At 43.2% G+C, this 27,786-nt stretch overlaps 1 protein-coding gene and 1 long non-coding RNA gene across 13 annotated transcripts in view; one reads left to right on the plus strand and one right to left on the minus strand.

Moving 5' to 3' along the window:
- The window catches only part of LOC309499883 (integrin alpha-X-like), a 298,717-nt gene that overhangs the window by 160,734 nt on the left and 110,197 nt on the right, over positions 1-27,786 (plus strand). For all 10 annotated transcript variants that reach the window (XM_082171374.1, XM_082171377.1, XM_082171371.1 and 7 more), the window contains 2 exons: positions 23,999-24,147; positions 24,370-24,495. In XM_082171374.1, the coding sequence (XP_082027500.1) occupies positions 23,999-24,147; positions 24,370-24,495 (275 nt within the window). The remainder of the gene's footprint in view (positions 1-23,998; positions 24,148-24,369; positions 24,496-27,786) is intronic.
- Positions 1-27,786, minus strand: part of LOC309499980 — a 735,980-nt gene that overhangs the window by 60,244 nt on the left and 647,950 nt on the right. The window lies entirely within an intron of this gene.

Genomic DNA, 27,786 nt, shown 5'->3' on the forward strand with positions numbered 1-27,786 from the left:
GGCAGCTGCAGCAGCACTCTCTAGTCACAGAGTGTGGAGGTTTGCTTCAAGCTCTGCTTTCTTCCTAGCAGCCACAGCTACAGCTTTCTGTTGTTCTTCCTCGATATATGCTTGTGCTTTTAGCATGTCTTCTTCTTTTTGAGCAAATGATGCTTGAGTGCGAGCAGCCTCTACCTTCGCACGTGCTCTGGCTGCTATAACACTTGCTGAAGAAGACCGGCTGCTACGTGAAGTGTTAGAGCATTGGGATCGTATCTCGAGATCTTCCATAGTGAAGGCAGCTTTATTGAAGATTGCTGTGCATTTCCACGTGGCAACACGTTCCAGATGTAACCCGTCGAATTAGTGTCTTTTCACTGTTCTGCCCTTACTAAAATTTGGGTAGGACTTCTAGCTTGGCAGACAGCTAACAGGTTCTTCAATAAACACCCAGGAAGCAGTAGGACGTTTAGGATGTTTTATCAGAAGCACTGTGAAACTGCAATACAGAAATACAAATGTACATATTAATAAACTTGAATAGGTTAAATTCTTATTAACCCCCTGAGGTCTACGGTATCGCCGGCGATACCAGCTCGCTTTTTTTTTATCAGTGTAAAAGAAACTCATAAATACTCTGTTGACTTTGATTTTCCATAGGAGTTTCATACATCAATCGATTCTGTTAAATGTGTATTATTTTTGTGTATACTCACAATAAAAACAAAGTGTTGTGCTTTTTGCCAAATAAAGAAAAATAAACACGAAGCAAGTTCTGCCTTCTCTCTGTCAGTGGAGTCCATTCTGAAACGCGTCCGAAAATGAACAATAACTCAGCGAATACTCAGTCAAACAGGCATACAGACACACAGGCATGAAGCTTGAATTCTCTTCTTTTAAATGAAGTAATTTATATAAAAAACAAATATTCTCATCTTGTGAAATCTGTATTAAAAGAGAGCGATTCCAGTCGACCTCATTACAGCTAATTCAGATATAATGTGACACGCCCACGGAGAGCGCGCGCTATTCAAACGCAAATGGCTGAGGCAATCCTGTGAACGCCCCCATCAGCTCGAGAAAACACACAAGTTTATTTAGATCATTGTTTACACCGTCTTGCAGCGCTGTGAGGAATAATACTAATGGAAAATGTCCCTCAGAAGTGCGGGTATATCGAGGAGCAAGCTGAGGAATACTAGTAAGTTCTCTTACGAGAGGTACTCTCGTATTGCGTAAGTCTTACGCTAGGGGAAAATCTCTTTTCCGCGAGATACTGAAGCCAAAAAATTATCCTTAATTTTGAAATAATGTAAAACGCGTTGCGGCAGCATGCAGATATAGGCGAGACAGCTTGCGCGCCTATTGGCTGCCCTGCGGCAACTGCAGCAGCCTATCGATAAGGCCCTATCGTGACGTCAGCACCAATGGGGGCGCTTCGCGCCCAATACGTCACGTCCCGCCGAAACGGGCGTGGCCTGGGGCTATAAATATAGCATCGAAAGGCTAGCTTACCGATTTTTCATCTCTTCAGCGGAGCTCACGCATCGCTGGATCCAGAGAGAAGAAGCCGCGCCGTGGAAAAAGCATTTCAGCGGGACGAGTTCGGTACCTGGAGTCGCTGGCCGCGCCGCCTTCAACCGCCGTTCCTGCTACGCTATCCGGCGTCATATCCTTTTCATTGCTAGTGTGTGTTCGCCGCCGCGACTCACACTCCTTCACTAAAAGAGCAGAGCGTCTTTTTCAAGATGTCTCGTCCATCCTGTGGCTCGTGCCGAGCCCCACTCAGCGACGGGGACCGCCATGTCATCTGCGTTTCCTGCCTGGGTGAAGGACATGCAGCTCTAGCGCTCGCCGACGGCGGATGCCCTCACTGCGAGCTTATGCCTATGGCGACTCTGAGGACTCGCATGGCAACCTTCCACGAGCCTGCACTTCCCGCTGTGACGCCGCGCCGTAAAAAGCGCCGTGCTCAGCTGATCCCTGAGCCTCCCACCGAGAGAAGCTCGCCGGTTCGCCTGCCAGCTTCGCCGTCTGCTTCACTCGAGTCTCTCACTCCCGGACAGTGGCCGCCGTTGGCCGCCGCTTCCGCCGGAGATGACAAAGAAGAAGCGGCAGTTTTCGAGGAGGACAACTGCTCTATCCTGGCTTCGGACAGCGAGGATTGGGCGAGCTCTGTGGACCTCGCCCCTTCTTCTGCCCGCGAGTCGTCAGGAAAACGGGCCAGTATTGAAGCTGAGCTGATGCGTCTGCTCACACAGGCCACAGAGAGCCTCGGCCTCGAGTGGTCCGCGCCCGCCGAGCCTACACGCAACCGTCTGGACGGTTGTTTCCTACAAGGGGACCGCGTTTCCACGCCCTCAAGACCCGCCCCGTTTCTTCCTGAGCTTCATGAAGAACTGGCAAAGTCTTGGAGCGCCCCTTTCTCAGCCAGGCTGCGCTCCTCTGCTTCAGCGGCATTCTCCGTGGTGGACGGTGCCAAAGACAGAGGATACCTCGCTCTTCCTCTGGTGGAGGAGGCAGTTTCAGCCCATCTTTGCCCGCCCTCTGCTGGACGGCGGACTAAGACGGCGCTACCTTCAAAAGCCTGCCGCGCTACTTCTACCCTGCACAGTCGCGCTTACACCGCCGCTGGGCAGGCTGCATCAGCGCTACACACTATGGCCACTCTCCAGATCTTCCAAGCTAACCTTCTCCGAAAGCTGGACGAGGAAGGCACGGAAGCAGTCAACGTGGCGGATTTAAGGAGCGCTACGGACCTCGCTCTCCGCGCTACAAAATCCGCTGCACAGGCCATAGGGCGGAACATGGCCTCTTTCACCGTTGCTGAGAGACACCTCTGGCTGACGCTTTCAGAAATGCCGGACTCGGAGCGCTCTGTGTTCCTCGACGCCCCCGTTTCTGCTACTGGCCTCTTCGGATCGTCCGTCAAAGATTTCGCGGACAGATTCGCCGAGGTACAAAAGACGTCGCAGGCCATGAAGCACTTTTTGCCAAAGCGCTCTAGCTCCGCATCAGGCCGCTCTAAACAGCCGTCTGCTCGCAGCTCACAGCCGCCGCCCCCCGCCGCCGCCTCACAGCGTCGACAGGCCCGGGACCAGAGACCACGCTCTCGCTCTGCCGGCCGCCGCCCCCCACCGCGTGGGACTCGGCCGAAGATTGAGATGAAGCCCGAGGCCTCAAAGTCTTCCTAGCCAGCTTAGGAAAACGACGGTGTTCAAGCCCCGCTGCGGCCGGGTTTCCACCAAAACTTCTCGCTCGTCCAGTTCCATTACATGCGACTGTTCCAGTGTACTCTGCAGTAAACAAGTCGGTTACATTACCCGCTTGCCTGTACACAAACGCCGTTTTTACGGCGACCCAGATAAATCCTGTAAAGAGTGTATTTTCTGGTATTCCGGCCACGGCCGACGGTGTTATGAGTGTAGTAAAAATGCCCACTGCCCAGTGCCCATTCCTACACACAGACACAGCCCGCCCCACAGGGCTCGCGCACATAAAATCGACTCATGTCGATTGCGCACAGAATGTAGTGAGCGTGCCCACATCCCAGTGCCCACAAACACTACACGCTGCATGTCTCTCGGTTTCTGTAAAAACGAAACCAACACACATACAGCCGACTCAGGTCGATGGTGTTTTCAGTGCAAATGTGCCCGCTGTCCTGCGCCCACATTCACTCACAGACATGACGAATCCCTCGGTTTCCCCCACGCTCGCCGTCTCTCAGCTACCTGCCGTGAGAGAGCTGAGCGTGGGCGAACCGCCCGCTGTGATCAACACACTCCCCGCCTCGAGCGCTGCAAATGCGGTGTCTATAATACAGCATACCGAAGCTCCCCGGCCGCCACTATGTCACGGCCAGAGCTCCGATCTCATTCAACCCTTAGCTATGCATGCACATGCGTGGGCAAAGCTTCCCGGTGTATCAGAATGGGTGCTGAACATTATAGAAAGAGGCTATTCGCTACAGTTCGCTCGACGTCCCCGCCGTTGTGCGGTGCGAATCGAAACCACGGTAGAAAAGGAAGTAGCAAGCGTACTTCGTACCGAAATTGCGAAACTGTTGAGCAAAGGGGCAATAGAGCCTTTATCTCAAGCTCAGAGCGAAGGGGGGCTATACAGCAGATATTTTCTGGTTCCGAAAAAAGACGGGGGTCTCAGACCCATTCTAGATCTAAGACAACTGAACGAAGCGCTTTCAAAACGCCGGTTCAGAATGCTCACAACCAAGAAAATCCTCGCGCAAATTCGCCACGGGGACTGGTTTGTGTCAATAGATCTGAAAGACGCGTATTTCCAAATACAAATAGCGTCACGTCACAGGCGATTTTTGAGATTCGCCTTCGAGGGCCAGGCTTATCAATACACAGTCCTACCGTTTGGCCTGTCCCTAGCACCCCGTACATTCACGATGTGCATGGACGCAGCCCTCGCTCCCCTGAAACTTCGGGGAATGCGAGTTTTGAACTACTTGGACGATTGGCTGGTTCTAGCTCAGTCACATACAGAGCTCATAGAACACAGAACCATTTTACTCGAACATCTCGAGAATCTGGGTCTCAAAGTCAACTGGGAGAAAAGTTCACTGTCTCCCAGTCAGAGAATATCTTTTCTGGGCACAGAACTGGACTCGCTGTCAATGACAGCTCAAATATCGCTACAGCGCAGATTGACTATTCAGCGCATGACAGAAACCTTCCGCCGCGGCACTATAGTCCCGCTAAAGAAGTTTCAAAGGATGCTCGGTCTCATGGCAGCAGCATCCACAGTTCTCCAGCTGGGTCTGCTTCGCATGCGCCCACTGCAGTTCTGGCTACAAGCGCGAGTACCGCGTCGAGTGTGGACTTCAGGTCTCTTTCGCCTCAAGGTCGATCAAAAATGCGTCTCAGCACTGATACCCTGGAGAGCGACCGACTGGTACCAGTCAGGTGTAAGCCTGGGGACTTCCTCGAGTGTGAAGGTGGTGTCCATGGACCATGGCTCCACCTCGGGATGGGGAGCACTGCTCGAGGGCAGACCGTTTTTCGGCCAGTGGTCAGAACGGGAAAAGCTTCTGCACATAAACTGCCTGGAAATGATGGCAGTCGACAACGCGCTGAGGCGCTTTCGTCCCCAAATAGCAGGACACCACGTCTTGGTCCGCTCGGACAACATGTCAGTGGTAGCCTACATAAATCGCCAGGGAGGCATCACATCCCGAAACCTGTACAGGTTAGCGAAACGCCTCCTGGTATGGGCTCAGCACAATTTGCGCTCGCTCAGGGCAGCGCATGTGCCTGGCCACCTGAATGTGGGACCAGACAGACTGTCCAGGAACAATGTTCCAGCAGGAGAATGGTCACTGCATCCGCGGACAGTCCAACTGCTGTGGCAGACATTCGGCAGAGCAAAGATAGACCTGTTTGCGTCTCAAGAAAACGCTCACTGCCCGGAATTTTTCTCCAAGAGCAGGGATGCGCTGGCCCACGTCTGGCCCCGCTGCCCGCTCTATGCTTTTCCCCCCGTCGCGCTCCTACCTCAGGTATTAGAGCGGATCAGGGAAAGCAGATGCTCAGTGTTACTGGTGGCTCCGTTCTGGAAGAACCAGGCTTGGTTCCCAGTTCTTATGCAGCTGACGAGCGCTGCCCCATGGCCAATACCAGTGAGGAGGGACCTCCTCTCTCAAGCCAGGGGCTCGATCTGGCATCCTCGCCCGGAGCTTTGGTCCCTACATGCGTGGGCCATCAACGGGTACCCTCTGATATCCCAGAGGGAGTGTTAAACACGATCATGCAGGCTAGAGCTCCCTCTACGAGACGGCTCTATTCCTCAAAATGGTCAGTGTTCTCCAGCTGGTGCACAGCACGCGGCTTTTCACCCCTGGACTGTGGAGTGACGGAGGTTCTCTCCTTCCTACAAGAGCTACTGGATGCAGGCAGAGCCCCATCCACGCTCAAAGTCTATGTGGCGGCTATAGCAGCGTTTTCTAAACCAACGCTTGGTCAGTCACTGGGAAGGAACGATCTGGTCATTCGGTTCCTTAGAGGAGCTAAGAGGTTAAATCCTCCCAGACCTCCCTCAGTCCCCATATGGGACCTTTCTACGGTCTTGGAGGCCATGAAGGGTGCCCCATTTGAGCCAATCCAGTCAATAGATATCAAACACTTGTCTTTCAAAACGGTGTTTCTTCTGGCTCTCGCTTCAGTGAAGCGCATAGGGGACTTACAAGCGCTCTCAGTGAGGATTTGGGTACAGTTTTTACTGTAGAATATACTGCCACATCAAATAAGCTTTTGTTTAGCAATTTCTATATATAAAATACTAAGATCAACTAAGATGTTAGCTGTTCCAATGTTGGCTATATTCAAACTAATGAATACATAGATAAAATGTAGGCCTATAATAATTTTTTTTACAAAGAAAGAGTACACTTGAAATATTGTTGAAATTGTAATTATTGTTGTAATTGTAACCGTTTTAATAAAATAGCAAAACATATTTACAAGATAGATGTAAGCAAAATCTTAAATGGTCAATATAAGTCTTCTTCTAAATATATCTTTTGTCCTTGCATTGTGGCTCAGTCAGTGTCACACCTGAGTGAATGGCTCATCATTATGCAGAGTGGGTGGGACATTGTATTCTAAGGTGTAAACCACTCCTCGTTCACGCCCCCCTCGCATATTGGCTTTCCGAGCAAAACTGCTTTACATCAATTTAAATCAATGTATGGTTTTATGTGAACGATAAAGCAAGACTATTTTCACATAATTTTGAAGAAAAAACTATAGGCGAGGACATCCATTAGTCAAAAGTCTTATTGCCACATATTTAGTATGTGTTTTGTGGCCTTATTTCAAAAACTTTAATTTTTAGTTTTTTCGATAACCACGCATAAACATTATTCTCTCAAAAATGAAAACATGTACATACATGTGGCTCACATATTATTGTAGTCCTGTTTGTGCTATATAGAGTGAATTTACACCTTTGCCATTAATATGTTTATAAGCAACTGAAAAAAGCACAAATGTCAGAGCATGTCAGAACACCCCCAGGGCCCAAAAAACCGCTCAGACTCCAGAGAGTTAACACAGGATTAAATACTACTTTGAAAAGCACAAAATACAGTAACACATTAAATTTACCCATTAACCACACATGGTTATATAGCGATTAGCATGAATGCTAACTTAACATGGAAAACGCCATAGACAGGCTAACGCGATTAGCATCTTTACCGTTTTTAACACTTTTCACACAAAAACGTAATTCAAACGGTCTTTACTTAAGGTTGTCATGAAAATGCAACTTTAACCATCACTTACAGACATAAGTTCTTCAGAGTTATGAAGACAAAACGTGTAAAAGATGATGAAAAGTGCTCAGCTGTGCTTCAGGGTTGTTGCATGCATTGAGAACTACGGCAAGTCTAAAGAGACAAACAGCACGGTGTAGTAATTCTTCTACCTGCTTTCTTAAAGGAGCAGCACTATATATATATATATATATGTATATTTTTTTTATATATATATATATATATATATATATATATATATATATATATATATATAGTTTTTCTGATGTAAAGAAAAATAAAGATAAAATATGTCTTTTCTTCTGGATGCTCTGCTTTCAATAAAACGAAGAATAATTATTCAGCGGCGTTCCAGAGGTTTCTTCCTCACCGATCTAATGTTCCTGAGACTGCTGGGCGGAAGCAGACTCAGCCTACTAAAGCTCCTCGCAGCATAAATAAATGCAGCAAAACAGAGCGTCGCCATTCGGGCTCATCCACAATCGAGGGGGACCTGGGTGGCGGTCGCAGTCTAGCCAGTTAGAGATATGCAAGATCTGAGGACTGTTTTATCTCTAAAATAGCTGCAGGCTTCTGAGGGTGGTCCCCTCCGGGGTAGGGACGGTTTTGAGAAATCGTTTCTCCTCGGCGCCCTCTGGGGTGCGACTCTCTGAGGAGGGTCGCAACGCTGCCAGTTCGGTTTTTCTGCTGGTTCGCCGTTTTAGGACACCGAGGTGTCAGCGTCCCCAAACGATCCTTCGAGGAGGGTCATAGAGCAGTCATTTCAGTTTCCCTGCCGGTTCGCCGTTTCAGGGTGCCGAGGTGCCTGCTTTTTTCCAGCGATCCTCCGAGGAGGGTCGTAGGAACAAAGCTAGTTAGAGGTAGGCAAGATCTGAGGACTGTCATTATCTCTATTAAAACTTAGACAAGAAGTCCTGACGCTGAGGCTATCAGGCTTCTGAAGGTTCCTCCGGGGCAGGGACGGTTTTGAGAAATCGTTTCTCCTCGGCACCCTCCGGGGTGCGACTCTCTGAGGAGGGTCGCAGCGCTGCCAGTTCGGTTGTTCCCTGCCGGTTTTCCGTTCAGGGCACCGAGGTGTCAGCGTCCCCATACGATCCTCTGAGGAGGGGCGTAGAACGGTCAGTTCAGTTGTTTCCTGCCGGTTCGCCGCTTCAGGGCACCAAAGTGACTGTTCAACCAAATCCAGAGGCCAGTCTCGAGAGACTGGTTCTCCTAGTAGAATTTCTGGCAGCGTGGAAACTACTGCCATATATTTCTCAGTGGGTCCTGCACACTATAGAAAGGGGTTCAGAATTCAGTTCGGTTCTCGTCCGCCCAGATTTCTAGGGGTCCTCCCCACAGTGGTGGACCCCGAGCAGGCTCTGGTTATGGAGCAGGAAGTACTGATACTTCTGCAAAAGGAGCTATAGAAGGGGTTCCTCCTCCCAGCAGACAGTCAGGGTTTTACAGCCGTTACTTCATTGTTCCGAAAGAGGGTGAGGGGTTGCGTCCTATTCTAGACCTGCGTCAATTAAACAGCAGGTTTCAGAATCTCAAGTTCAAAGTATGCTTATGCTAATATGATTGTGTAACAGATCCAGTCCGGGGACTGGTTTGTCACAATAGACTTGAAGGACACGTACTTCCATGTATCTATCCATCCTCATCACAGGAAGTTCCTAGGTTTGCTTTCGGGGGCGAAGCATACCAGTATTGGGTTCTTCCCTTCGGCCTAGGTTTATCATCCCGCACCTTTACAAAATGCGTGGATGCAGCTCTGGCTCCTCTGAGACTCCAGGGCATTCGCGTATTAAATTATCTCGACGATTGGTTGATTTTAGCTCAGTCCGAGCAGATGGCAGTTCGGCATCGAGATGTCGTTCTGTCACACATAAAGAGGTTGGGGTTGTGGCTCAACGCCAAGAAGAGTGTGCTCCTCCCAGCTCAGAGGACCACTTTTCTGGGTGTTTTATGGGATTCGACAATAATGCAAGCACGTCTGTCTCCTGCACGTATTTCTGCGATTCTCACAGCCGGAAAGGGGGTAAAACTAGGCCAGTCACTCACTGTGACACAGTTTCAGAGACTGTTGGGGATTTCTCCGAGGGGAAATCTATTTCGCACGATCAAGGTCACGCGGCGATGCCTTCGTGCCTTGGTCATGTGGAATAAACCGTGGTTCCTCACCCAGGGCCCAGTGCTGGGGGCTTCTTGTCGACGCGTAACGCTTTCGACGGATGCTTCCCTCACGGGATGGGGGGCGGTCTTTGGCAGGACCATCAACGTTCTTGGCACATAAATCGGCTAGAAATGATGGCGGTATTTCGAGCTCTCAAATACTTTCTGCCAGACCTGAGAGGTCACCATGTGCTTGTCCTTCCGGACAACACACTGATGGTCTCATATATCAGAGCAGATATCCTTTTCAGGCAGGGGCTGAGGCCCGGGGAATGGAGACTTCACCCCGAGGTGGTGGAGCTCCTTTGGGAGAACTTCGGTCAAAATTCAAGTCTACCTTTCGCATCGTTTTATACAACGCATTTGACATATGTGATTCTTCCTGACGCATCCAGCTCTGCTTGAACTGGATGCAACGTATTAGGTGTGGTTGAGGCTGCACCTGTACGCATTTCCCAATATCTTTGCTCCCGGGAGTTACTCTCATCCGGAGTTATGGATACTATGGGCTCGGCCTCTGAGGGGGCCCAGCTCATAGATTCAGGTCTCTCGACTGAGGTCGTGGAGACCATACTCCAGTCTAGAGCTCCCTCCACGAGAAGACTGAATATGCATTGAAATGGAAACTGTTCTCTGCCTGGTGCGGAGAACACCTTCTGAATCTTGCTATCTGCCCTATGGTACAGTACTTGATTTCTGCAATGAATGTTTCTTTGCTGGGTTATCTCTGAGGAGAGATCCTTATTTCATCTTCTCCGTGGTACTTGAGGCTGAGGCCTGCACGTACTTGGATTTGCACCTGGTATGGTGATGGTCTTTCCTCACCCCTTGCCGGGTTGTATTCCTAGGTCCCTACTAAATTTGTGGGTCATTTGTGCTGCAGGCCTTCTGTCCTCCACCTTAATACAAGCCAGATCAGGAAGAACTTAATCTGTTTTGCCCTGTCCGGGCTTTGGATGCTTATGTCCACAGAGCTGCCCTGTGGCATATATATAAGAGCAGTTATTTGTCTGCTTCAGGGTTACCTAAGATAGGTTGCCCTGCATCTAAACAGATAATGAGCAAGTGAGTAGTTGAGGCTATCTCACTTGCTTATGAAGCGGCCGGACAGCCTTCACCTTTGGCTGTCCCGGCCCATTCTACCAGGAGTATGGCTGCCTCTAAGGCTTTATTATCAGGAGTTTCACTCTATGACATCTGTAATGCGGCAGGCTGGTCCTCACCGCTTACATTTGTTAGATTTTATGACTTGGACCTAGGCTCCACTCCAGGGCCCTAGGGTGCTTGTTTCCTAGTGTGCGCATGGTCTTCATACAGAACAGGCATTTGTCATATGGTGTAGTGGGTATAGGGTTCCCACCGTCTCGACGCAGCTCGAGTTCCCTTGAAAGGGAACGTCTCAGGTTACGTATGTAACCCTGGTTCCCTGAGAGGGAACGAGACGCTGCGTCGCCTTGCCATACTCCCTGCATGCCTGTGATCTACTTGCTTCGGCTTTCAGAAGCTGTCGCGGTCTGTCTCAGGGGTGGTTTATAGCTTCCTGGTCGATGACGTCACCCACCTATGACGTCTCGTCTTTCCATTGGACTGATTATACACGTGCTTCACGACGCAATCACGCAGGGCGTTCCCACCGCGTCTCGACGCAGCGTCTCGTTCCCTCTCAGGGAACCAGGGTTACATACGTAACCTGAGACGTTTCCATACCCTGGCATTCAGACAAAATGGAAAATAAACAGCTCATGATGATGCTTGTTAAAGATCAGGGCTTGACATTAAGCCCTTTCATGTGCTTGTCCTTCGGATAAGTAAATCTGTTATTCAGCTTGACCGAGTAAAAATATTGCTTGTCAGAATTTTTTGATTTGTGTTGTAAATATATTTATTCTGTAGCAATATTCTTATCAGTGTTCAATCAGCTTTAATATATTTTAACCTGGTAAAATAAAGAATGAATGAAAATTTTTTAATCCCTAAATTTGATCACTAAATTAAATTAGAGGAATAAGACACTATAGGGTTGTTGCCCTAGGTAGGGTTGATCAAATTACATCATTTACACACAAAAAAATACAACTGGATTAAATAATGTTATGAGATTCTTTTAAATATTTTTGAATATACAAATAAGAAACGTTTGAAAGAATGATACTTTTAAACATACACTAAACCACCAGTAGGTGGTGGCAGGTGACCGTTATAATGAGCAAGCCATTGAGTCAAACGATTCAATCAAACGACTGATTCATTCAAGAATGAGGCAGTTGTTTATGAATTGGACATTGAATCTTTGAATCACCCGATTCGTTCAAAACACAGAATCAATGTCACATTTTCAATCATGATGGAATTCAGAAAAAACAGCACTCGTCGTGTGAGATTGCTTAACTGTATCATGTTAAAAATATAAAAACTCCACATTTTGAATTTTGATTTTTATCGGCAGTATGTTTTTAGCCGAGTGTATTTGTGTGTGCTGTGCTCTTTGTTTCCGTTTCTCCTCGAGAGGCTGCGTGAGCCTCAACAGCGCAAACTTGTTAGCGTCAGTAATAAGCTACATTTATTATCCACTATCGATCGCAACTTACAATAAATGTAATAAAATCAGAATCATTCTCTCATTTTATTGACGTTTTAATCAGGCCACTTGTCCAGTCAGACAAGTAAAATTCTTGTCTTTAAAAAAAAAATCCACTTGTCCCCCGGACAAGCGAACAAGCGTTCATGTCGAGCCCTGAAGATAATCCAAATATTTTTGGGATATATATATATATATATATATATATATATATATATATATATATATATCAGACATCTGAATAATCAATTTTGATCAGGGGAAAACGCATTTTAATTTAAACTGTTTTTGTACAAGTGATTTGCCGTTCTAAACTAACATGCTGCTTCCTTGTAGCTTAAACACACACGCATATATAAACAGTAGCTTACATACAGATCGCACGCACAGTCACTGTCCTGTGATTTATAGCATATACTGTATGTAGTTCTGTTTTGAAGTCATTTAAACCCACTTTACTATTGGTAAAGAGACACCACAAAGACCGGCAGGACAAAATCATACATGCAATCATTCTCACTAATGCATTCAAATAAATGTAATCTTACCGTTCCACTTCATCTGTATCTTATTTAGAACAAACAGAAATAGGTAATATACCTTAAAATATTACGGTGTAACCATGTTTCACTTAAACATAAAAAATCAAGGTTAGACCCACTTAACAAAGTTCTAATTTCATCACGAGAAGCGTTTACCGTCTCTGACGAGTGGAAGCAAGCTGAAGGACTCCAGCGACTCACTGAGTACATTTGAACGGTAAAATGCCACCAAAGGCAAAAGCAGAAGCGAAATCGGACGAATATGTGTCACTCACTCATGTAAATTAACTGATGCAGCAACAAAAGGAAATGTTTGTGGCGCTGCTTGAACAACACCATGATAATTTCAAAGGCTTTGTTAAAATCATTATGGACTCACAAACAACAGACTGGATGGAACTAAGGATCTACAGGACATAAAAACAAGCTTGCAATTTACTCAAAAAGATGTGGATGACATTAAAAGTGATATCACTAAGCAATCCAAACAATGCTTGCTGTCACGGACAAATTGGAGTATTTGGAGGGACAATCTAGGCGCAGTAACCTCGTTTTTCAGGGAATACAGGAGGCACCAGGAGAAACCTGGGCTGAGACGGAGGAGAAAGTGAAGAAAGTACTGGCTGAAAAGTTACAGCTGCAGCGAGAGGTTGAAGTGGAGAGGGCCCACCGTACAGGCAAACCTGGAGGAGATAGAACAAGGCCAATTGTTATGAAATTTCTGAGGCACAAGGACAGATCTGCCATACTACAACGTACCAAGGCATTGAAAGGATCCAAAATCTTTATCACCGAGGATTTTACGGATACTGTCAGAAGAAAAAGGAAGGAACTGATGCCGGATATGATAGCTGCGAGAGAAAGGGGGGACATTGCCTATCTACGACAGGACAAACTGATCATTCATCCCTGGTCCAGTACACCAAAATAGACAAGAAATATTTAATCTCCAACCAGGTATGCTGAATCGCTGTTTACACTATGACATCTTTTACAACTCACATAGGTAACGGAGTTAATCAACTACGACAGAGGATTGTTGATCATGATAAACTAGAATTGAACATCTTTCAATACACTGAACATCATTCACAGGACCTGGAAAATTTTATTACACTACACCTGGAATATTACACTAATGAACAGTTTAATAGTTTAGTTAAGACATAAAATCAACTATCAATAATCCACTTTAATAGCAGAAGCCTATACGCTAACTTTTACAACATTAAATATTATCTAAATCAGTTTAAACAGCCTTTCAATATAATTGCTATATCTAAAACTTGGATAAATAGTGAAAAGGGCTTAGATTTTGAAATGAAAGGATATGAAATGTTTTGTATTAACAGAGAAAACAAGAAGGGGGGTGGTGTGGATTTGTACGTGGACACGAAATTGAATTATACAGGGTGGTGGAAAAAAAATTCTACAGTGGTGGATGATTTACTTGATATGAATGTGTTACAATAGATGTATGTAGAGAAAAAAAGAAAAATGTAAGTAGCATCTATAGATCACCAGGTTCTAATATTGATTTATTTAAGGATTGGATGGAGGAAAAATGTACAAAAACAAATCAGAAAGTCAATGTTCAACATTGATTTTCTAAATCCAAATAAGCACAATATGACGGAGGATTTTATTAATACAGTGTATAGGCTTTTCCCCCAAAATTACCAGACCCAGTAGAATTACTTCCCACTGTGTAACACTAATTGATAATATTTTTACAAATGATATAGATAACAATACAGTGAGTGGACTATTAATAAATTATATTAGTGATCACATACCAGTTTTTACAGTTTACAACAGCAATTACACATCTAAAAAAGGCAATAAACCTCTATTCAGACGGGTCAGAACAGAAGAGTCTATGGTTGCATTTAAAGATGATTTGCTTTCACAAGACTGGGAAATAATATATAAGGAAAAGGATATTGATAAAGTATATGGTGAATTTCTAAGAATATTTAAATTATTACATGATAAGAATTGTCCGACAATAAAATATCGGGAAAATAACACTTTATAGAGAATTTATTAAACACAGAACTATAGAAGCAGAAAATAAATGTAAGAAATATAAAAATAAGTTAATTAAGATTATGAGAACTTGTAAGAGAGAATACTATAGTAATCTATTAGATAATAATAAAAATAATATGAAGGGAATATGGAATATACTAAACAGTATTATGAGAAGGGGCCCGAGACAGTCTAATTATCCCCAGTATTTCATTGATAATGAAAAGAACATTAATAATTTGGAGGATGTGGTCAATAACTTTAATAAATATTTTGTAAATGTCGGACCAGATTTAGCTGGAAAAATTCCTATTACACAGATAATCGATAATAGATACAATGATCTTATTGAAAGAAATCACTGTTCGATGTTTCTTAAAGCAGTAGAAGAAAAATAAATAATAGATATTGTTAAAAAAATGCTAAACTAAAGGATCCAAGGATTGCAACAAAATAGATATGAAGATAGTAAAACATTTAATTGAGGGGATCTCAAAACCATTAACTTACATTTTTAATTTGTCATTTCAAACTGGTCAATTTCCAACAAAAATGAAAACAGCAAAAGTCATACCTCTGTACAATACTGGAGACAAACACCACTTCAAAAATTACAGGCCTGTCTCTCTACTGCCACAATTTTCAAAAAATTCTAGAAAAACTCTTCAATGACAGATTGGACAAATTCATTGATAAATACAAATTACTTACTGACAGTCAATATGGATTCAGAAAAAAGTAGGTCAACATCACTAGCTTTAACTGAACTCATTGAAGAAATTACAAATTCCACAGACAAAAAGAAATATGGAGTTGGGGTATTCATTGATTTGAAAAAAGCGTTTGATACAATTAATCATGAAATATTAATCAATAAACTGGAAAGGCTCGGGATCAGGGGGATAGTGCTGAATTGGTTAAGCAGTTATTTAAAAGACAGGAAACAATTTGTGAAGTTGGGAGATTATACATCTGAATGTTGGTCCCCCAGGGGTCAGTATTGGGACCAAAATAATTTATTCTCTACATAAATGACATATGTAAAGTATCTGAACTACTGAAATTTGTGTTATTTGCTGACGACACAAATATCTTTGGTTCTGGTCAGAATTTACAGCAACTCCTGGACTTAATCACTCTAGAATTCAGAAAAATAAAACAGTGGTTTGACACAAACAAGTTATCATTAAATTTGAGCAACGAAATTCAAGATATTTGGCAATTGTAATTCAATCAAGCAATTTCAGTTACAGATTGAAAGTGTTAACATAGAGTAAGTATATGGTGAAATTCATTGCAGTGATTATAGATGCCAGGATTTGCTGGAAATCTCACATAAAATATATTCAACAAACAAAACGGTCTAGAAGTATTTCAGTCCTGGCTAAAGCTAAGCACATTCTGGATTACAGATCACTCTACATTTTGTATTGTTCACTGGTGTTACCGTATTTAAATTATTGTGTGGAGGTTTGAACACATATCAAACACATATCAAAATTCATTGCAATCATTATTTATACTTCATTTATACAATTATTTATACTTTATTTATACTTTATACTCATAACACTGGATATTTGGAACATACCAACTCATTATTTCTACAGTCTAAAGCATTAAAACTACTTGATCTGGTTGAATTTCATACAGCTATAATTATGTTCAAGGCTAGAAACAATTTTTTACCTGGAAATATACTGAAAAGGTTTCTTGAAAGAGAGGGGGGCTACGATTTAAGGGGAATGTCAATTTTTAAGACTCCCAGTTTTCGAACTACTAGGACAAGTTTCTGTTTATCTGTCAGTGGCGTTAAATTGTGGAATCAATTAAATAATGAGTTAAAGCAATGTCCAAACATATTACATTTTAAAAAGATGTGCAAAGAAATTATATTCCAGAGGTACAAAGAAATACAGTGCTAACAATAACCTGAGATTATATTGAATAATTTATAGTATGTGTATAAATATTGCTGTGTAGGTGTAATATATGTATGTGAATAGAACTTTTGAATATATATTTTCATTGATTAAAGATTTATTATCTCTGTAGATTTATTATTTTGTAGCCATTGCCTTAAATATAGTAGTAGGGGTATAAAGGGGTAGGAGTACATACGTTTTACTTCTTCCTACTCATTTTTGTACATGCAAATAGTTGTTTTTTTTGTTTTTTTTTAGTACTGGAAAGTATGGAGTTTTATTTTGTTGTTTATATGTTTGTTTTTTTCCTCAGATTTTTATTTCTTTTTTTTTATTGTATTTACATATTCAAAATAAAAGATATCAAATCAAATTGAAAAAAATCACATTTCTAATATTTAAATGTCCTCCAAAAATTCCTCTTGGTTTTCTGTAGGGTCCCAAAAGTTTTAAAGAACAAGTTCTGACGTAGTTTAGAGAAAACACAAGCTTGATGTATTTTACCGTTAGATACTTTCTCGAGGCTGTAGATGTTATTAGAGCAAGACTGGGTAGCTGCCATCAGAGTCCTGCACGGGTCCATTTTTGGAGACCCGCCCCCGCCCGTACCCGCAAAGTTCAGCACCAGATCCGACCCGTCACCCGTGATAATATCAAAATTAAATCCGCACCCGCCCAGTCCCGTTAATATTTGGCCCGTTACCCGACCCGTGCCCGCGATAAACCACACAGGTGACGCGTTCATGTAACAACATGTAAGGGTGCGCTGCCAATAACGCACCTAAAAGCTGTCACAAAGAACTTGGAAAAGTAATGATTATTAATAGGCCTATGTCAAATATATCAATGAGACATTTCAATTGTTTACTAATAAGCAAGTGTTTCCTGTGTCAAAGATGACGATGCTGACTCGCGGTCTTCGCAGTAGCCTAGTGAACGCGCCAGAGAGAAATGCACATTTCATACGGATTATAAGCAGAGAACAGTCTGTTTTCTTTCGTTTTGAATTGTTTTGTTTAAAAGTTCACATTTCATGCTTTCTATTTCTCAGGTCTGTGAGGCAAGTAGCTTATACGATGAGTTTCGGTTCATTTAAGTTCATCAGTTCACGCGCGGGCGCCTCCGGCCGTGTCCTGATTATATTGCCTGCCTGCTATATTTACTTAAGTTCTTATTTATTAAATCCCGGAATTTGGTAGATGAAACATTGATTAAAATTAAGATACAATTAATACAAAACGAAATTCACTTTAAAGAAAGGCTGAACAAACTTAATGAAGTGGTCAAAATCATGCCCACTCCATTTGTCTCACGATATTCGGGATCAATTATCTTATTCATGCTTTTCACTTTTCATATAATCAACATGAAATATATAAAACAAATTATATTATTTTATTTAAACATGAATATGAAACTAAATCGTTTTTTAATGACTGGGCTACAACACATAGGCCTATTAGCCTACAGTAGGCCTACAGAGAAATTTAATGTAGCAACTTGGTCGGACTAAAAGGGGAGAAAAAAATAAAATGGGGTCGGTCCTAAATTGACAGGGTCGGTCGGGTTACGGCAAACAAGAATATTTTTAAGGATGGCCTGACTAAAACACATATTTGCGTATGTGTAATGCTGGTAATTTAGACATACAAATATTGCACATATTTTTCATCTGCTACCCGCCCGCAAGGACTTCATTATCCGCCCGCGTCCCCGCCCGTGAATTTTAGGAATGTCACAATCCACCCGTTTTAGCCACTTTTATGCGGGTACTCGCGGATACCCGCGGGTACCCGACCCGTTGCAGGACTCTGGCTGCCATGGTATCCATTGCTTTGGCTCCAAGTTTTGTTTCTTGCAACGCATGACTGCATTCCAGATTTCCAATCAATTTCTCCCTCACTATCTATACAACAAGCCAAGCCATCCCGGGAATGCTCCACTATGTCACCCGTTTGGGGTTCTGGAGAGAACATGGGCACGGAGTGGTAGTCTAGAACAGACATTCTCAACCCTGGTCCTGGAGGGCCACTGTCCTGCAGAGTTTAGGTCCAACCTTGATCAAACACACCTGAGCCAGCTAATTAAGCTAATTAAGCCTTTCAGGATTACTGGAAAGCTACAGGCAGGTGAGTTTGATCAAGGTTGGATCTAAACTCTGCAGGACAGTGGCCTTCCAGGACCAGGGTTGAGAATGCCTGGTCTAGAAGAAAAATTTTGTCATAATGCTCAAAATAAATAATCTACTCTCTTGTGCAACAAAATATATCATTTACAATACATTTAACCTTGAAACAGTCACGTTCAATTAATAAATAGTAGATTTCCAACCTCAGCGGAACCAAAGATTCCCGCCACTGTTTCCACATCGGAGCACTAAAATTATGGGACAGACAATACTGCACAAAGAAAACAGGGAAGCATCAGCAGATAATGTCACCAGCTTGTGCACATCAAAATACTGTAGGACAGGTGGACTTGTCTGATGTTCTTTGAGTGTGTCCACAGCAACAGCATTTTGTTCAGTACAACACCATTCTGCATCTTGGCGCGGGAGCTGACGAAGGGGAGCTGTTATCTCACTGTAACAATGTATGAATTTTGAGAGATAATTAGTCATGCCAAGAAACCTCTGCAAACATCAACATCAGCTTGTCTTCTGGGGTAGGCATCTGGCGGATGGCCTTGGTCTTTTCTGGGTCGGCTTGACACCTTTGACTGTGGGAAAGGTGGTCTCTGAGACTCTGAGACCCGGGTTCAGCTGCATATTGATGGCTCTGACATGGCGTTTGTCGTGTTCCTCAAAAGAAGAGCACAAGAAGAGAAGAGTCGCAGATTAAGATGTCATCCATGACTATTTCATATGGCTGTCCAGAAAAGAGCTGTTCCATGCATCTCTGAAAGACTTCACTTCCAGTTGAAATCCTGCATGGCATTCGAAACAATTTTACCTTCCGAATAAATACCTTCACATAAAAGTTGTGAGTTTTAATTATTCCTCGTCCAAACGGATCTGCCAAAATCCACACTTTGCATCCAGAATGCTGAAGACCTTTGCCTGTGGCATGTCAGCAATCACTTGCTCTACAGTCTTTAATGGGTGATGAGGCCTCAGGAGAGCCTAATTAATTGTTTGCATGTAGGTCCACATAGGTCAATTGAGGAGAGTCTAACCTTGCTCCTTTTTTAATATGTCCGACAGTCCTGCTTTGCTGTGCACGTCCCATTCCTTCTTGAATTTCAACCCGTTGTTAGCGATGTCATCATCAAACGCAAGTGGTTCTATGCACAGTAGATTTTAAGCCATGATTTGTCAGCGATCCTGCTGCTGACACCATGTCGTTTGATAGCTTTATGATGAACTGATTTAATTTGTGACCTTGATTGTTTTTCTGTCATTTAGTAATGTATTTAGATTTACAGTAGGCTAATATTCTGTACACTGTACACAGATTATACAGTAGAAAAATTTTAAGAATACAGTAATAATACTGTTAAAAAACAACAGGGCCCTTTCTTTCGTGGCCCTGTCTACAGCACCCCCTTGAACGTGGTCCGAAAACTTGGTCCATATATCATACACACTTGCATATGTATAAAAGCCGGTACATAAACATACACATACAAGGGAAACAGAAAGTGTGTTATAACTTCTGTATACATTTAATGATTTTGATGAAACTTCAGCCGATCACATGGATGTGACAATTGTGAGTCAAAGTCATAGCGCCACCAACTGGCGGCAGGAAGTGTCACTTTTCAAAAATGCTTTGTTTTTATTTGCTTGAATGTGGATTTGTTTTTTAAAAATGATGCCCTGAATTTTTAACCACGCATCATCTGAAAGAGTACAGAATCTCGGGATCAAACTCTTCCTTCCACGCATGTTGTTTTGTGTGCGGAGCATAGTGTTTGGACCCCGGCACTTCGGTCTAGTTTGGTTTTGGTTCAGTGTCGGGGTTCGTGCATTCATGCTCCATGTGTTCGTCTTCTGTTGTGAGCGCACAAAATGAACATTCGCTCATTCTCTGTGTGCTCTGGTCTTGTTGTGTGAGCGTGCAGTTTGATTGGGCTGTACACTCTTTTTTTGATTAATAAAAAGCCCATTACCTCATATCATTGTGTCCTCTCTCCTCCTTCAATTCCCACCCTGACAAAGGTGAGAATGTCTCAGTTACTGATATAACCCTCATTCCCTGAAGGAAATCACCCGGACATACGGGTAAATAAGCCGTCCAGCAACTCACTCATTCAGGTTTATGCTGAGGAGCTGAGACGGAAATCCTGATAAACTAATAAACAAACTACAGTTGGTCCAAAACGCAGCAGCTCGAGTTCTTACCACAACCAGGAAGCAGGACCATATCAGCCCCGTTCTGTCAACACTGCATTGGCTCCTTATTAAACATTGTATACATTTTAAAATATTTCTGATTCTTACAAAGCACTAAATGGTTTAGCTCCCCAGTACTTGAGCGAGCTCTTAACGCATTATAGTCCTTCACGTCTATTGCAAATTTTTATAATTCAATGTTAGGCTGCATAAATTAGGTCAGCTGGAACTGATACTGATTACATCATAAGAAGAATGGCGTCTACGCTAATTTTAGTCTCTCTGTTTATCCCAGGGTTTACCACTGTCTGCCCGATCCAAGCCGTATCCAGATCTGATGAAGGACATGCGCCTGAACACAACGACAATGCAGTCCTGAAGTGTAAACTAGTCTCTCCCCTGTGAAGGCCTCCTTCCCTTCCCTATACCTCTGTACAGATAAAACGTTGTCAAAATGATTCCAGTTCACAAGGATACGCGGAAATGACACAAATTCTGCATTATTAATTTTTAAGGCCAGACAAGTAATTTGGTGAGGTCAATTTGTAAAGAAAGACTATGTAAAAAAAAAAAGTTTTTTTCTCCACCTGAACTTTTTGTCTTGCTAGAAGAAAAACTATCCAAACTTGATGTAAAACAGGTTTTGCTTGGAAAGCCAATATGCGAGGGGGGCGTGAACGAGGAGTGGTTAACACCTTAGAATACAATGTCCCACCCACTCTGCATAATTAGCCATTCATTCAGGTGTGACACTGACTGAGCCACAATGCAAGGACAAAATATATATTTAGAAGAAGACTTATATCGACCATTTAAGATTTTGCTTACATCTATCTTGTAAATATGTTTAGCTATTTTATTAAAACGGTTACAATTACAACAATAATTACAATTTCAACAATATTTCAAGTGTACTCTTTCTTTGTAAAAAAAAATGATTATAGGCCTACATTTTATCTATGTATTCATTAGTTTGAATATAGCCAACATTGGAACAGCTAACATCTTAGTTGATGACTTTATTTTTGACAAAAATAGTATTTTATATATAGAAATTGCTAAACAAAAGCTTATTTGATGTGGCAGTATATTCTACAGTAAAAACTGTACCCAAATCTAATAAACAAAATGTTGTCTTTCATATTTCGTCTGACTGTAACGTTGTTTTCATAAAATATTAGGGCATATTGTTAATTTGCAGTTTAATACGTTGCTTATACAAATAGCCTACATTCCCTAAATTTTATTTCAACATTCAGTCGATTTTTACTCATCTCAGTATAGCAATACAGTTTGCTAAAACATCATCATTCATTCACACACGCGATTTAAATTTAAACTGTCTTTGCCAGCTGTGGTAAACAGCGCGCATCTCTGCCATTTATTCATTCATAAACAGAAACCCACGTGAAGAAATTCACGTGAGAAGGAAAAAACGTACTAGTATTCCTCAGCTCTCTCCTCGATATACCCGCACTTCTGAGGGACATTTTCCATTAGTATTATTCCTCACAGCGCTGCAAGACGGTGTAAACAAGTAATGATCTAAATAAACTTGTGTGTTTTCTCGAGCTGATGGGGGCGTTCACAGGATTGCCTCAGCCATTTGCGTTTGAATAGCGCGCGCTCTCCGTGGGCGTGTCACATTACATCTGAATTAGCTGTAATGAGGTCGACTGGAATCGCTCTCTTTTAATACAGATTTCACAAGATGAGAATATTAGTTTTTTATATAAATTACTTAATTTAAAAGAAGAGAATTCAAGCTTCATGCCTGTGTGTCTGTATGTCTGTTTGACTGAGTATTCGCTGAGCTACAGTTCATTTTCGGACGCGTTTCAGAATGGACTACACTGGCAGAGAGAAGGCAGAACTCGCTTTGTGTTTATTTTTCTTTATTTGGCAAAAAGCACAACACTTTGTTTTTATTGTGAGTATACACAAAAATAATACACATTTAACAGATTCGATTGATGTATGAAACTCCTATGGAAAATCAAAGTCAACAGAGTATTTTTGAGTTTCTTTTACACTGATAAAAAAAAAAGCGAGCTGGTATCGCCGGCGATACCGTCGACCTCAGGGGGTTAAGACCACTGAGAGGTCCCAAGAGGGAACGAGAGAAGGGCGAGGAGGATTCAGTCTCCTCGCTCCTCTCAGGAACCTGATGATCAGGTCGTGCTTTCCTAGAGACTTACCTTCAACTGCGTTGTGATGTGCGGTAATAGCGGCAACATACACTTTCAGGGTGGAGGGAGACAGCCTTCGCTCCAACCCATCTTGCAGGAAGGAAAGCACGACACTGATCAGGCATCTTCTAGGGTCTTCTCAGTGAGAAGAGAACCGGCTGACGAAGAAGTTCCACTTCAACGCATAGGCATGTCTCGTGGACGATGCTCTAGGACAATGATCTAGCGGAAGTGATGGTAGCCACCACCGCTTGACTTGACACACACATTCATACGAGTTACAGTAAAAAAGAAATTGAGGAAAAAATTTGTTTTAAGGGCGAGATGATGAAAGCCCTAGTTTCTTGCAATATATGCACTTATAAGACCTGACCTGAACAAACAATCAATCATTCATTTAACCCTTCTATCGTTTTTTAGGCGGGTTATTACATTTTATATCAAAGAACCAGTTCTGCTAAGAGTCTGGAGGCTACTTGCGTTTGTCTTTGCATTCCTTTGGGGATTCTCTTTGTCGGCCCCCGGGTTCGTTGATTTGTCGTGTCTGAATTGATGTCAATCACGTGGTGTGATTTGAAGTGATTTGAAGTCTTTGAAGTTGAAAGCGGGCTTTGCTGTTGAATCGTTTACCGAAACTGTACAGCAAAACTTAACTTAGAACTGAGACTATCAACGGAACAGAAAATAAAATAAGTAAGAGATAGAAAAGTGAGATGAGTGTATAGATGGCTTGAAATAAATTGTTTAACTCATGTTCCTCTGATCTTGATCTGCAGTCTTTTTACATGCGCGTTTACATGTCTACATGTCTGGTCCAAATCGTCTTCTACTCCAAATCTTTGTTTGTGTCCTAAGATTTTAAACTCAAATGTTTGTCCAGCCTCCTGGATGAGATCTCACCAATTAGACACTGTCTTTAGTTCGGAGGTGGCTGTTTTCTCTTACTGGCTTTCTCTTACTGCAGGTTACTCTGTTGCTGTGGCATCAGTGAATGGTCATGTTGTGTACTTTGCGGGAGCGCCAAGGCATAGACACACTGGGCTGGTGCTGGGATTTATACAGAACCATCAGAACCACAGCTGGACCATCTCTCATAGGATATATGGATCACAGGTGTAAAATTGAATCTACATTATACGCAACATACAGTACTATACACATTATATAATATGTATTTATCAGGGCTGGCACATATATGCTGTGTATTGACTTCATCAATACTTTTATTTAAATATACTCATGCATTTATCACTGTAGTCTCTCCTATCTTTCAGTCCTTGATGCTTGCCTTCATACATCACCTTTTCTTTTTCTTTTCCCTTTGTCAATCTGTAGCTGGGCTCATATTTTGGGGCAGAGTTGTGTGTGTTGGGTGCTTCTGAGTTGTTAGCAGTCGGAGCTCCGCTATATCACGTTCATGGATTTGGAGGAGAGGTCCGGATATGCCCACTAAACTCTATGGTAAGAGCAACACCACGTTCAGACGGAAGCTGAGATTAAGAAACAAAATACAGATATATACACTACTGGTCAAAAGTTGTAGATAGGTAAGATTTTAATTTTTATTAAAAGAAGTCTCTTCTGTTCACCAAGGCTGCATTTATTTGATAAAAAAACAATTAAAAAAACAGTAATATTGTGAAATATTATGACAATTTAAAATGACTGTTTTCTATTTTAAAATGTAATTTATTCCTCAGATGAAAGCAGAATTTTCAGCATCATTACTCCAGTCTTCAGTGTCACATAATCCTTCAGAAATCATTTTAATATGCTGATTTTATGCTAAAAAAACATTCATTATTATTTTCAATGTTGAAAACAGTTGTGTAATTTTTTTTATTTATTCTTTGATGAATAGAAAGTTCAAAAGAACAGCATTTATTTAAAATAGAATATTTTCTAACAGTATACATGTCTTTACTGTAACTTTTGATCAATTTAACTGATCCTTGATGAATAAAGGTATTTATTTATTTTATTTCTTTCCCCCCAAAATAAAATTAAAATTCTTACTGACCCCAAACTTTTGAAGGGTAGTGTTTAATGTTACAAAAGCTTTCCATTTCAGATAAATGCTGTTCTTTTGAACTTTCTATTCATCATAGCATCATGAAATAAAAATGTAAAAAAATTGTTTTCAACATTGATAATAATCATAAATGTTTCTTGATCTTCAAATATTAGAATGATTTCTGAAGGATCATGTGACACTGAAGACTGGAGTAATGATGCTGAAAATTCAGCTTTGATCACAGGAATAAATTACACTTTACTGTATATTCACATAGAAAACAGCTGTTTTAAATTGTAATAATATTTCACAATATGACTTTTTGTTTGTATTTTTTAATCAAATAAATGCAGCCTTGGTGAGCAGAAGATACTTCTTTAAACATTAAAAATCTTACTGATCTAAAACTTTTGACCGGTAGTGCAGATACAGAAGTTATGCAATAACTTCACTATTTCCTGTGTGGCGCACATGAAAATAAACACAGCTAATGCAGTTTTAGTGGCCAAGCACCGAAGGTGCGCAGGCACCTATTGTATCCATTGGCGCTCCTATTATTATTATTCTTACATTTCTTCCGCTCTGGAAGTCTACGGCAGCCCATAGAACCGTATGGTAAAAAGTTGTGAAATTTGGCACACTGCCACCATTGCAAATTTGGAGTCTCTAACTCGATCCCCCTAGCGCCACCAACTGTCCAAAGTTGCACTCATGTTTTTGCTAATAACTATGGCTAAAAAACAAATTTGGCCTAGAAACAAAACTTTTTTCCACTGATTCCTTGGCTCAAGATGATTCCAACCAATGTCATTTTCTGTCATGACATTTTTACCGCCATTTAGAATTTTCCTCTTTGGCCGTTGCTCCGATTTTCACAAAAATTTAACCAGATCATCTTCAGACTGTTAGGGGGTAGCAGTCAAAGACTTTTACTGAAGATAGTTTGCAGTTTCATCAGCAGAAGTCAGCTTCAAGACTCAATGGAGTCCGTAGGCCGTCCCCCTTACAGTTACAAAGATCACAGCAGTTATACTCTACACCAAAGCTACGTACTACGCTTCAGTTAAATCATTTTCATTGGCTAAGAATAGATAAACATAGACATTTTCCACACATAAACAGATAGACTGAAGCATATCTTCATCTATTATGCGGCTGACGCTCGGACCCTGAAGTTAGGCTCGTTGTGACCTTCCAAGTCAAGTCACATTTATTTATATAGCGCTTTTTACAAGAAACCAGGGAAAACGCTCGGAATTGCAGTGTAACACTTAAACAAGACTTCGCAGTGAGTGAATGAATGAACACGGTATAAATAGACAGACTAACAGGATGAGACAGGTGAATGCAATCAGTGAATGAGGTACAGGTGAATGTGATCAGTGATAAGTGATGATGAGTCCGGGCAGTGAGTTATGGGAAATGTAGTTTGTGAGTGAAACATGATAGTCTGGTGTGGAGTGCCCTCTGGAGGCTTTCAAGGGCACTCCAGCTGGTTATCGTTACATAGCCCCTCCCCAAAGAGCGGCTTCCAGACGCTCCAAAACTGTCCAGGTGGGAGGTGGCCCGGAGGCGGATCCGGGGGCGGGATGGAGGGCCAGGTCCGTGGAGCGGAAGAGGACCTTGAGACTGCGGTAATACGGGAGGCCAGAATGGAGCAGGCAGAGCAGGCAACCAGGGCGGAGCAGGCTGTGCAGGCGACCAGGGCGGAGACGACCCTTCAGGCGGCCAGGGCGGAGACGACCCATCAGGCGGCCAGGGCACAGGAACAGACACCGGCTCAGGAACAGGAACAGACACCGGCTCAGGGACAGACACCGGCTCAGGGACAGACACCGGCTCAGGGACAGACACCGGCTCAGGGACAGACACTGTGGCAGCGGCTAATATCTTGTCCGAAGACACTGGCTCGGCGGAGACCATCTTGTCCTGAGACACTGGCTCGGCGGCGACCATCTTGTCCTGAGACACTGGCTCGGCGGAGACCATCTTGTCCTGAGACACTGGCTCGGCGGTGGCCATCTTGTCCTGAGACACTGGCTCGGCGGTGGCCATCTTGTCCTGAGACACAGGCGTGGTTTCGGCCATCTTGTCCGAAGACACAGGCGTGGAGTCGGCCATCTTGTCCAAAGACACAGGCGTGGAGTCGGCCATCTTGTCCGAAGACACAGGCGTGGAGTCGGCCATCTTGTCCGAAGACACAGGCGTGGAGTCGGCCATCTTGTCCGAAGACACAGGCGTGGAGGTGGCCATCTTGTCCGAAGACACAGGCGTAGAAAGAGGAAGAGGAACAGATTCAGGCTCAGGCTCAGGATCAGGATCAGATTCGGTCTCAGCGGGACGAGACTCTGGACGGGCGGACGTGACGTGGAACTCTGGCTCGGGCTCGGCAGGACTGTCGTGAAGCTCTGGCTCTGGCTCGGCAGGACTGACGTGAAGCTCTGGCTCTGGCTCGGCAGGACTGACGTGAAGCTCTGGCTCTGGCTCGGCAGGACTGACGTGAAGCTCTGGCTCTGGCTCGGCAGGACTGACGTGAAGCTCTGGCTCTGGCTCGGCAGGACTGTCGTGAAGCTCTGGCTCTGGCTCAGCGCGCTCTGAGCTTGACGGGACCAGCATCAGCGAGGGCTTTGAGCTGGGTAGGACCAGCGGCGAAGAGGACTCTGAACTGGACGGAACCAGCGGCGAAGAGGGCTCTGAACTGGACGGAACCAGCGGCGAAGAGGGCTCTGAGCTGGGCA

This window comes from Leuciscus leuciscus (assembly GCF_965113295.1).
Source record: "Leuciscus leuciscus genome assembly, chromosome: 5".
Taxonomy (NCBI): Eukaryota; Metazoa; Chordata; class Actinopteri; order Cypriniformes; family Leuciscidae; genus Leuciscus; species Leuciscus leuciscus.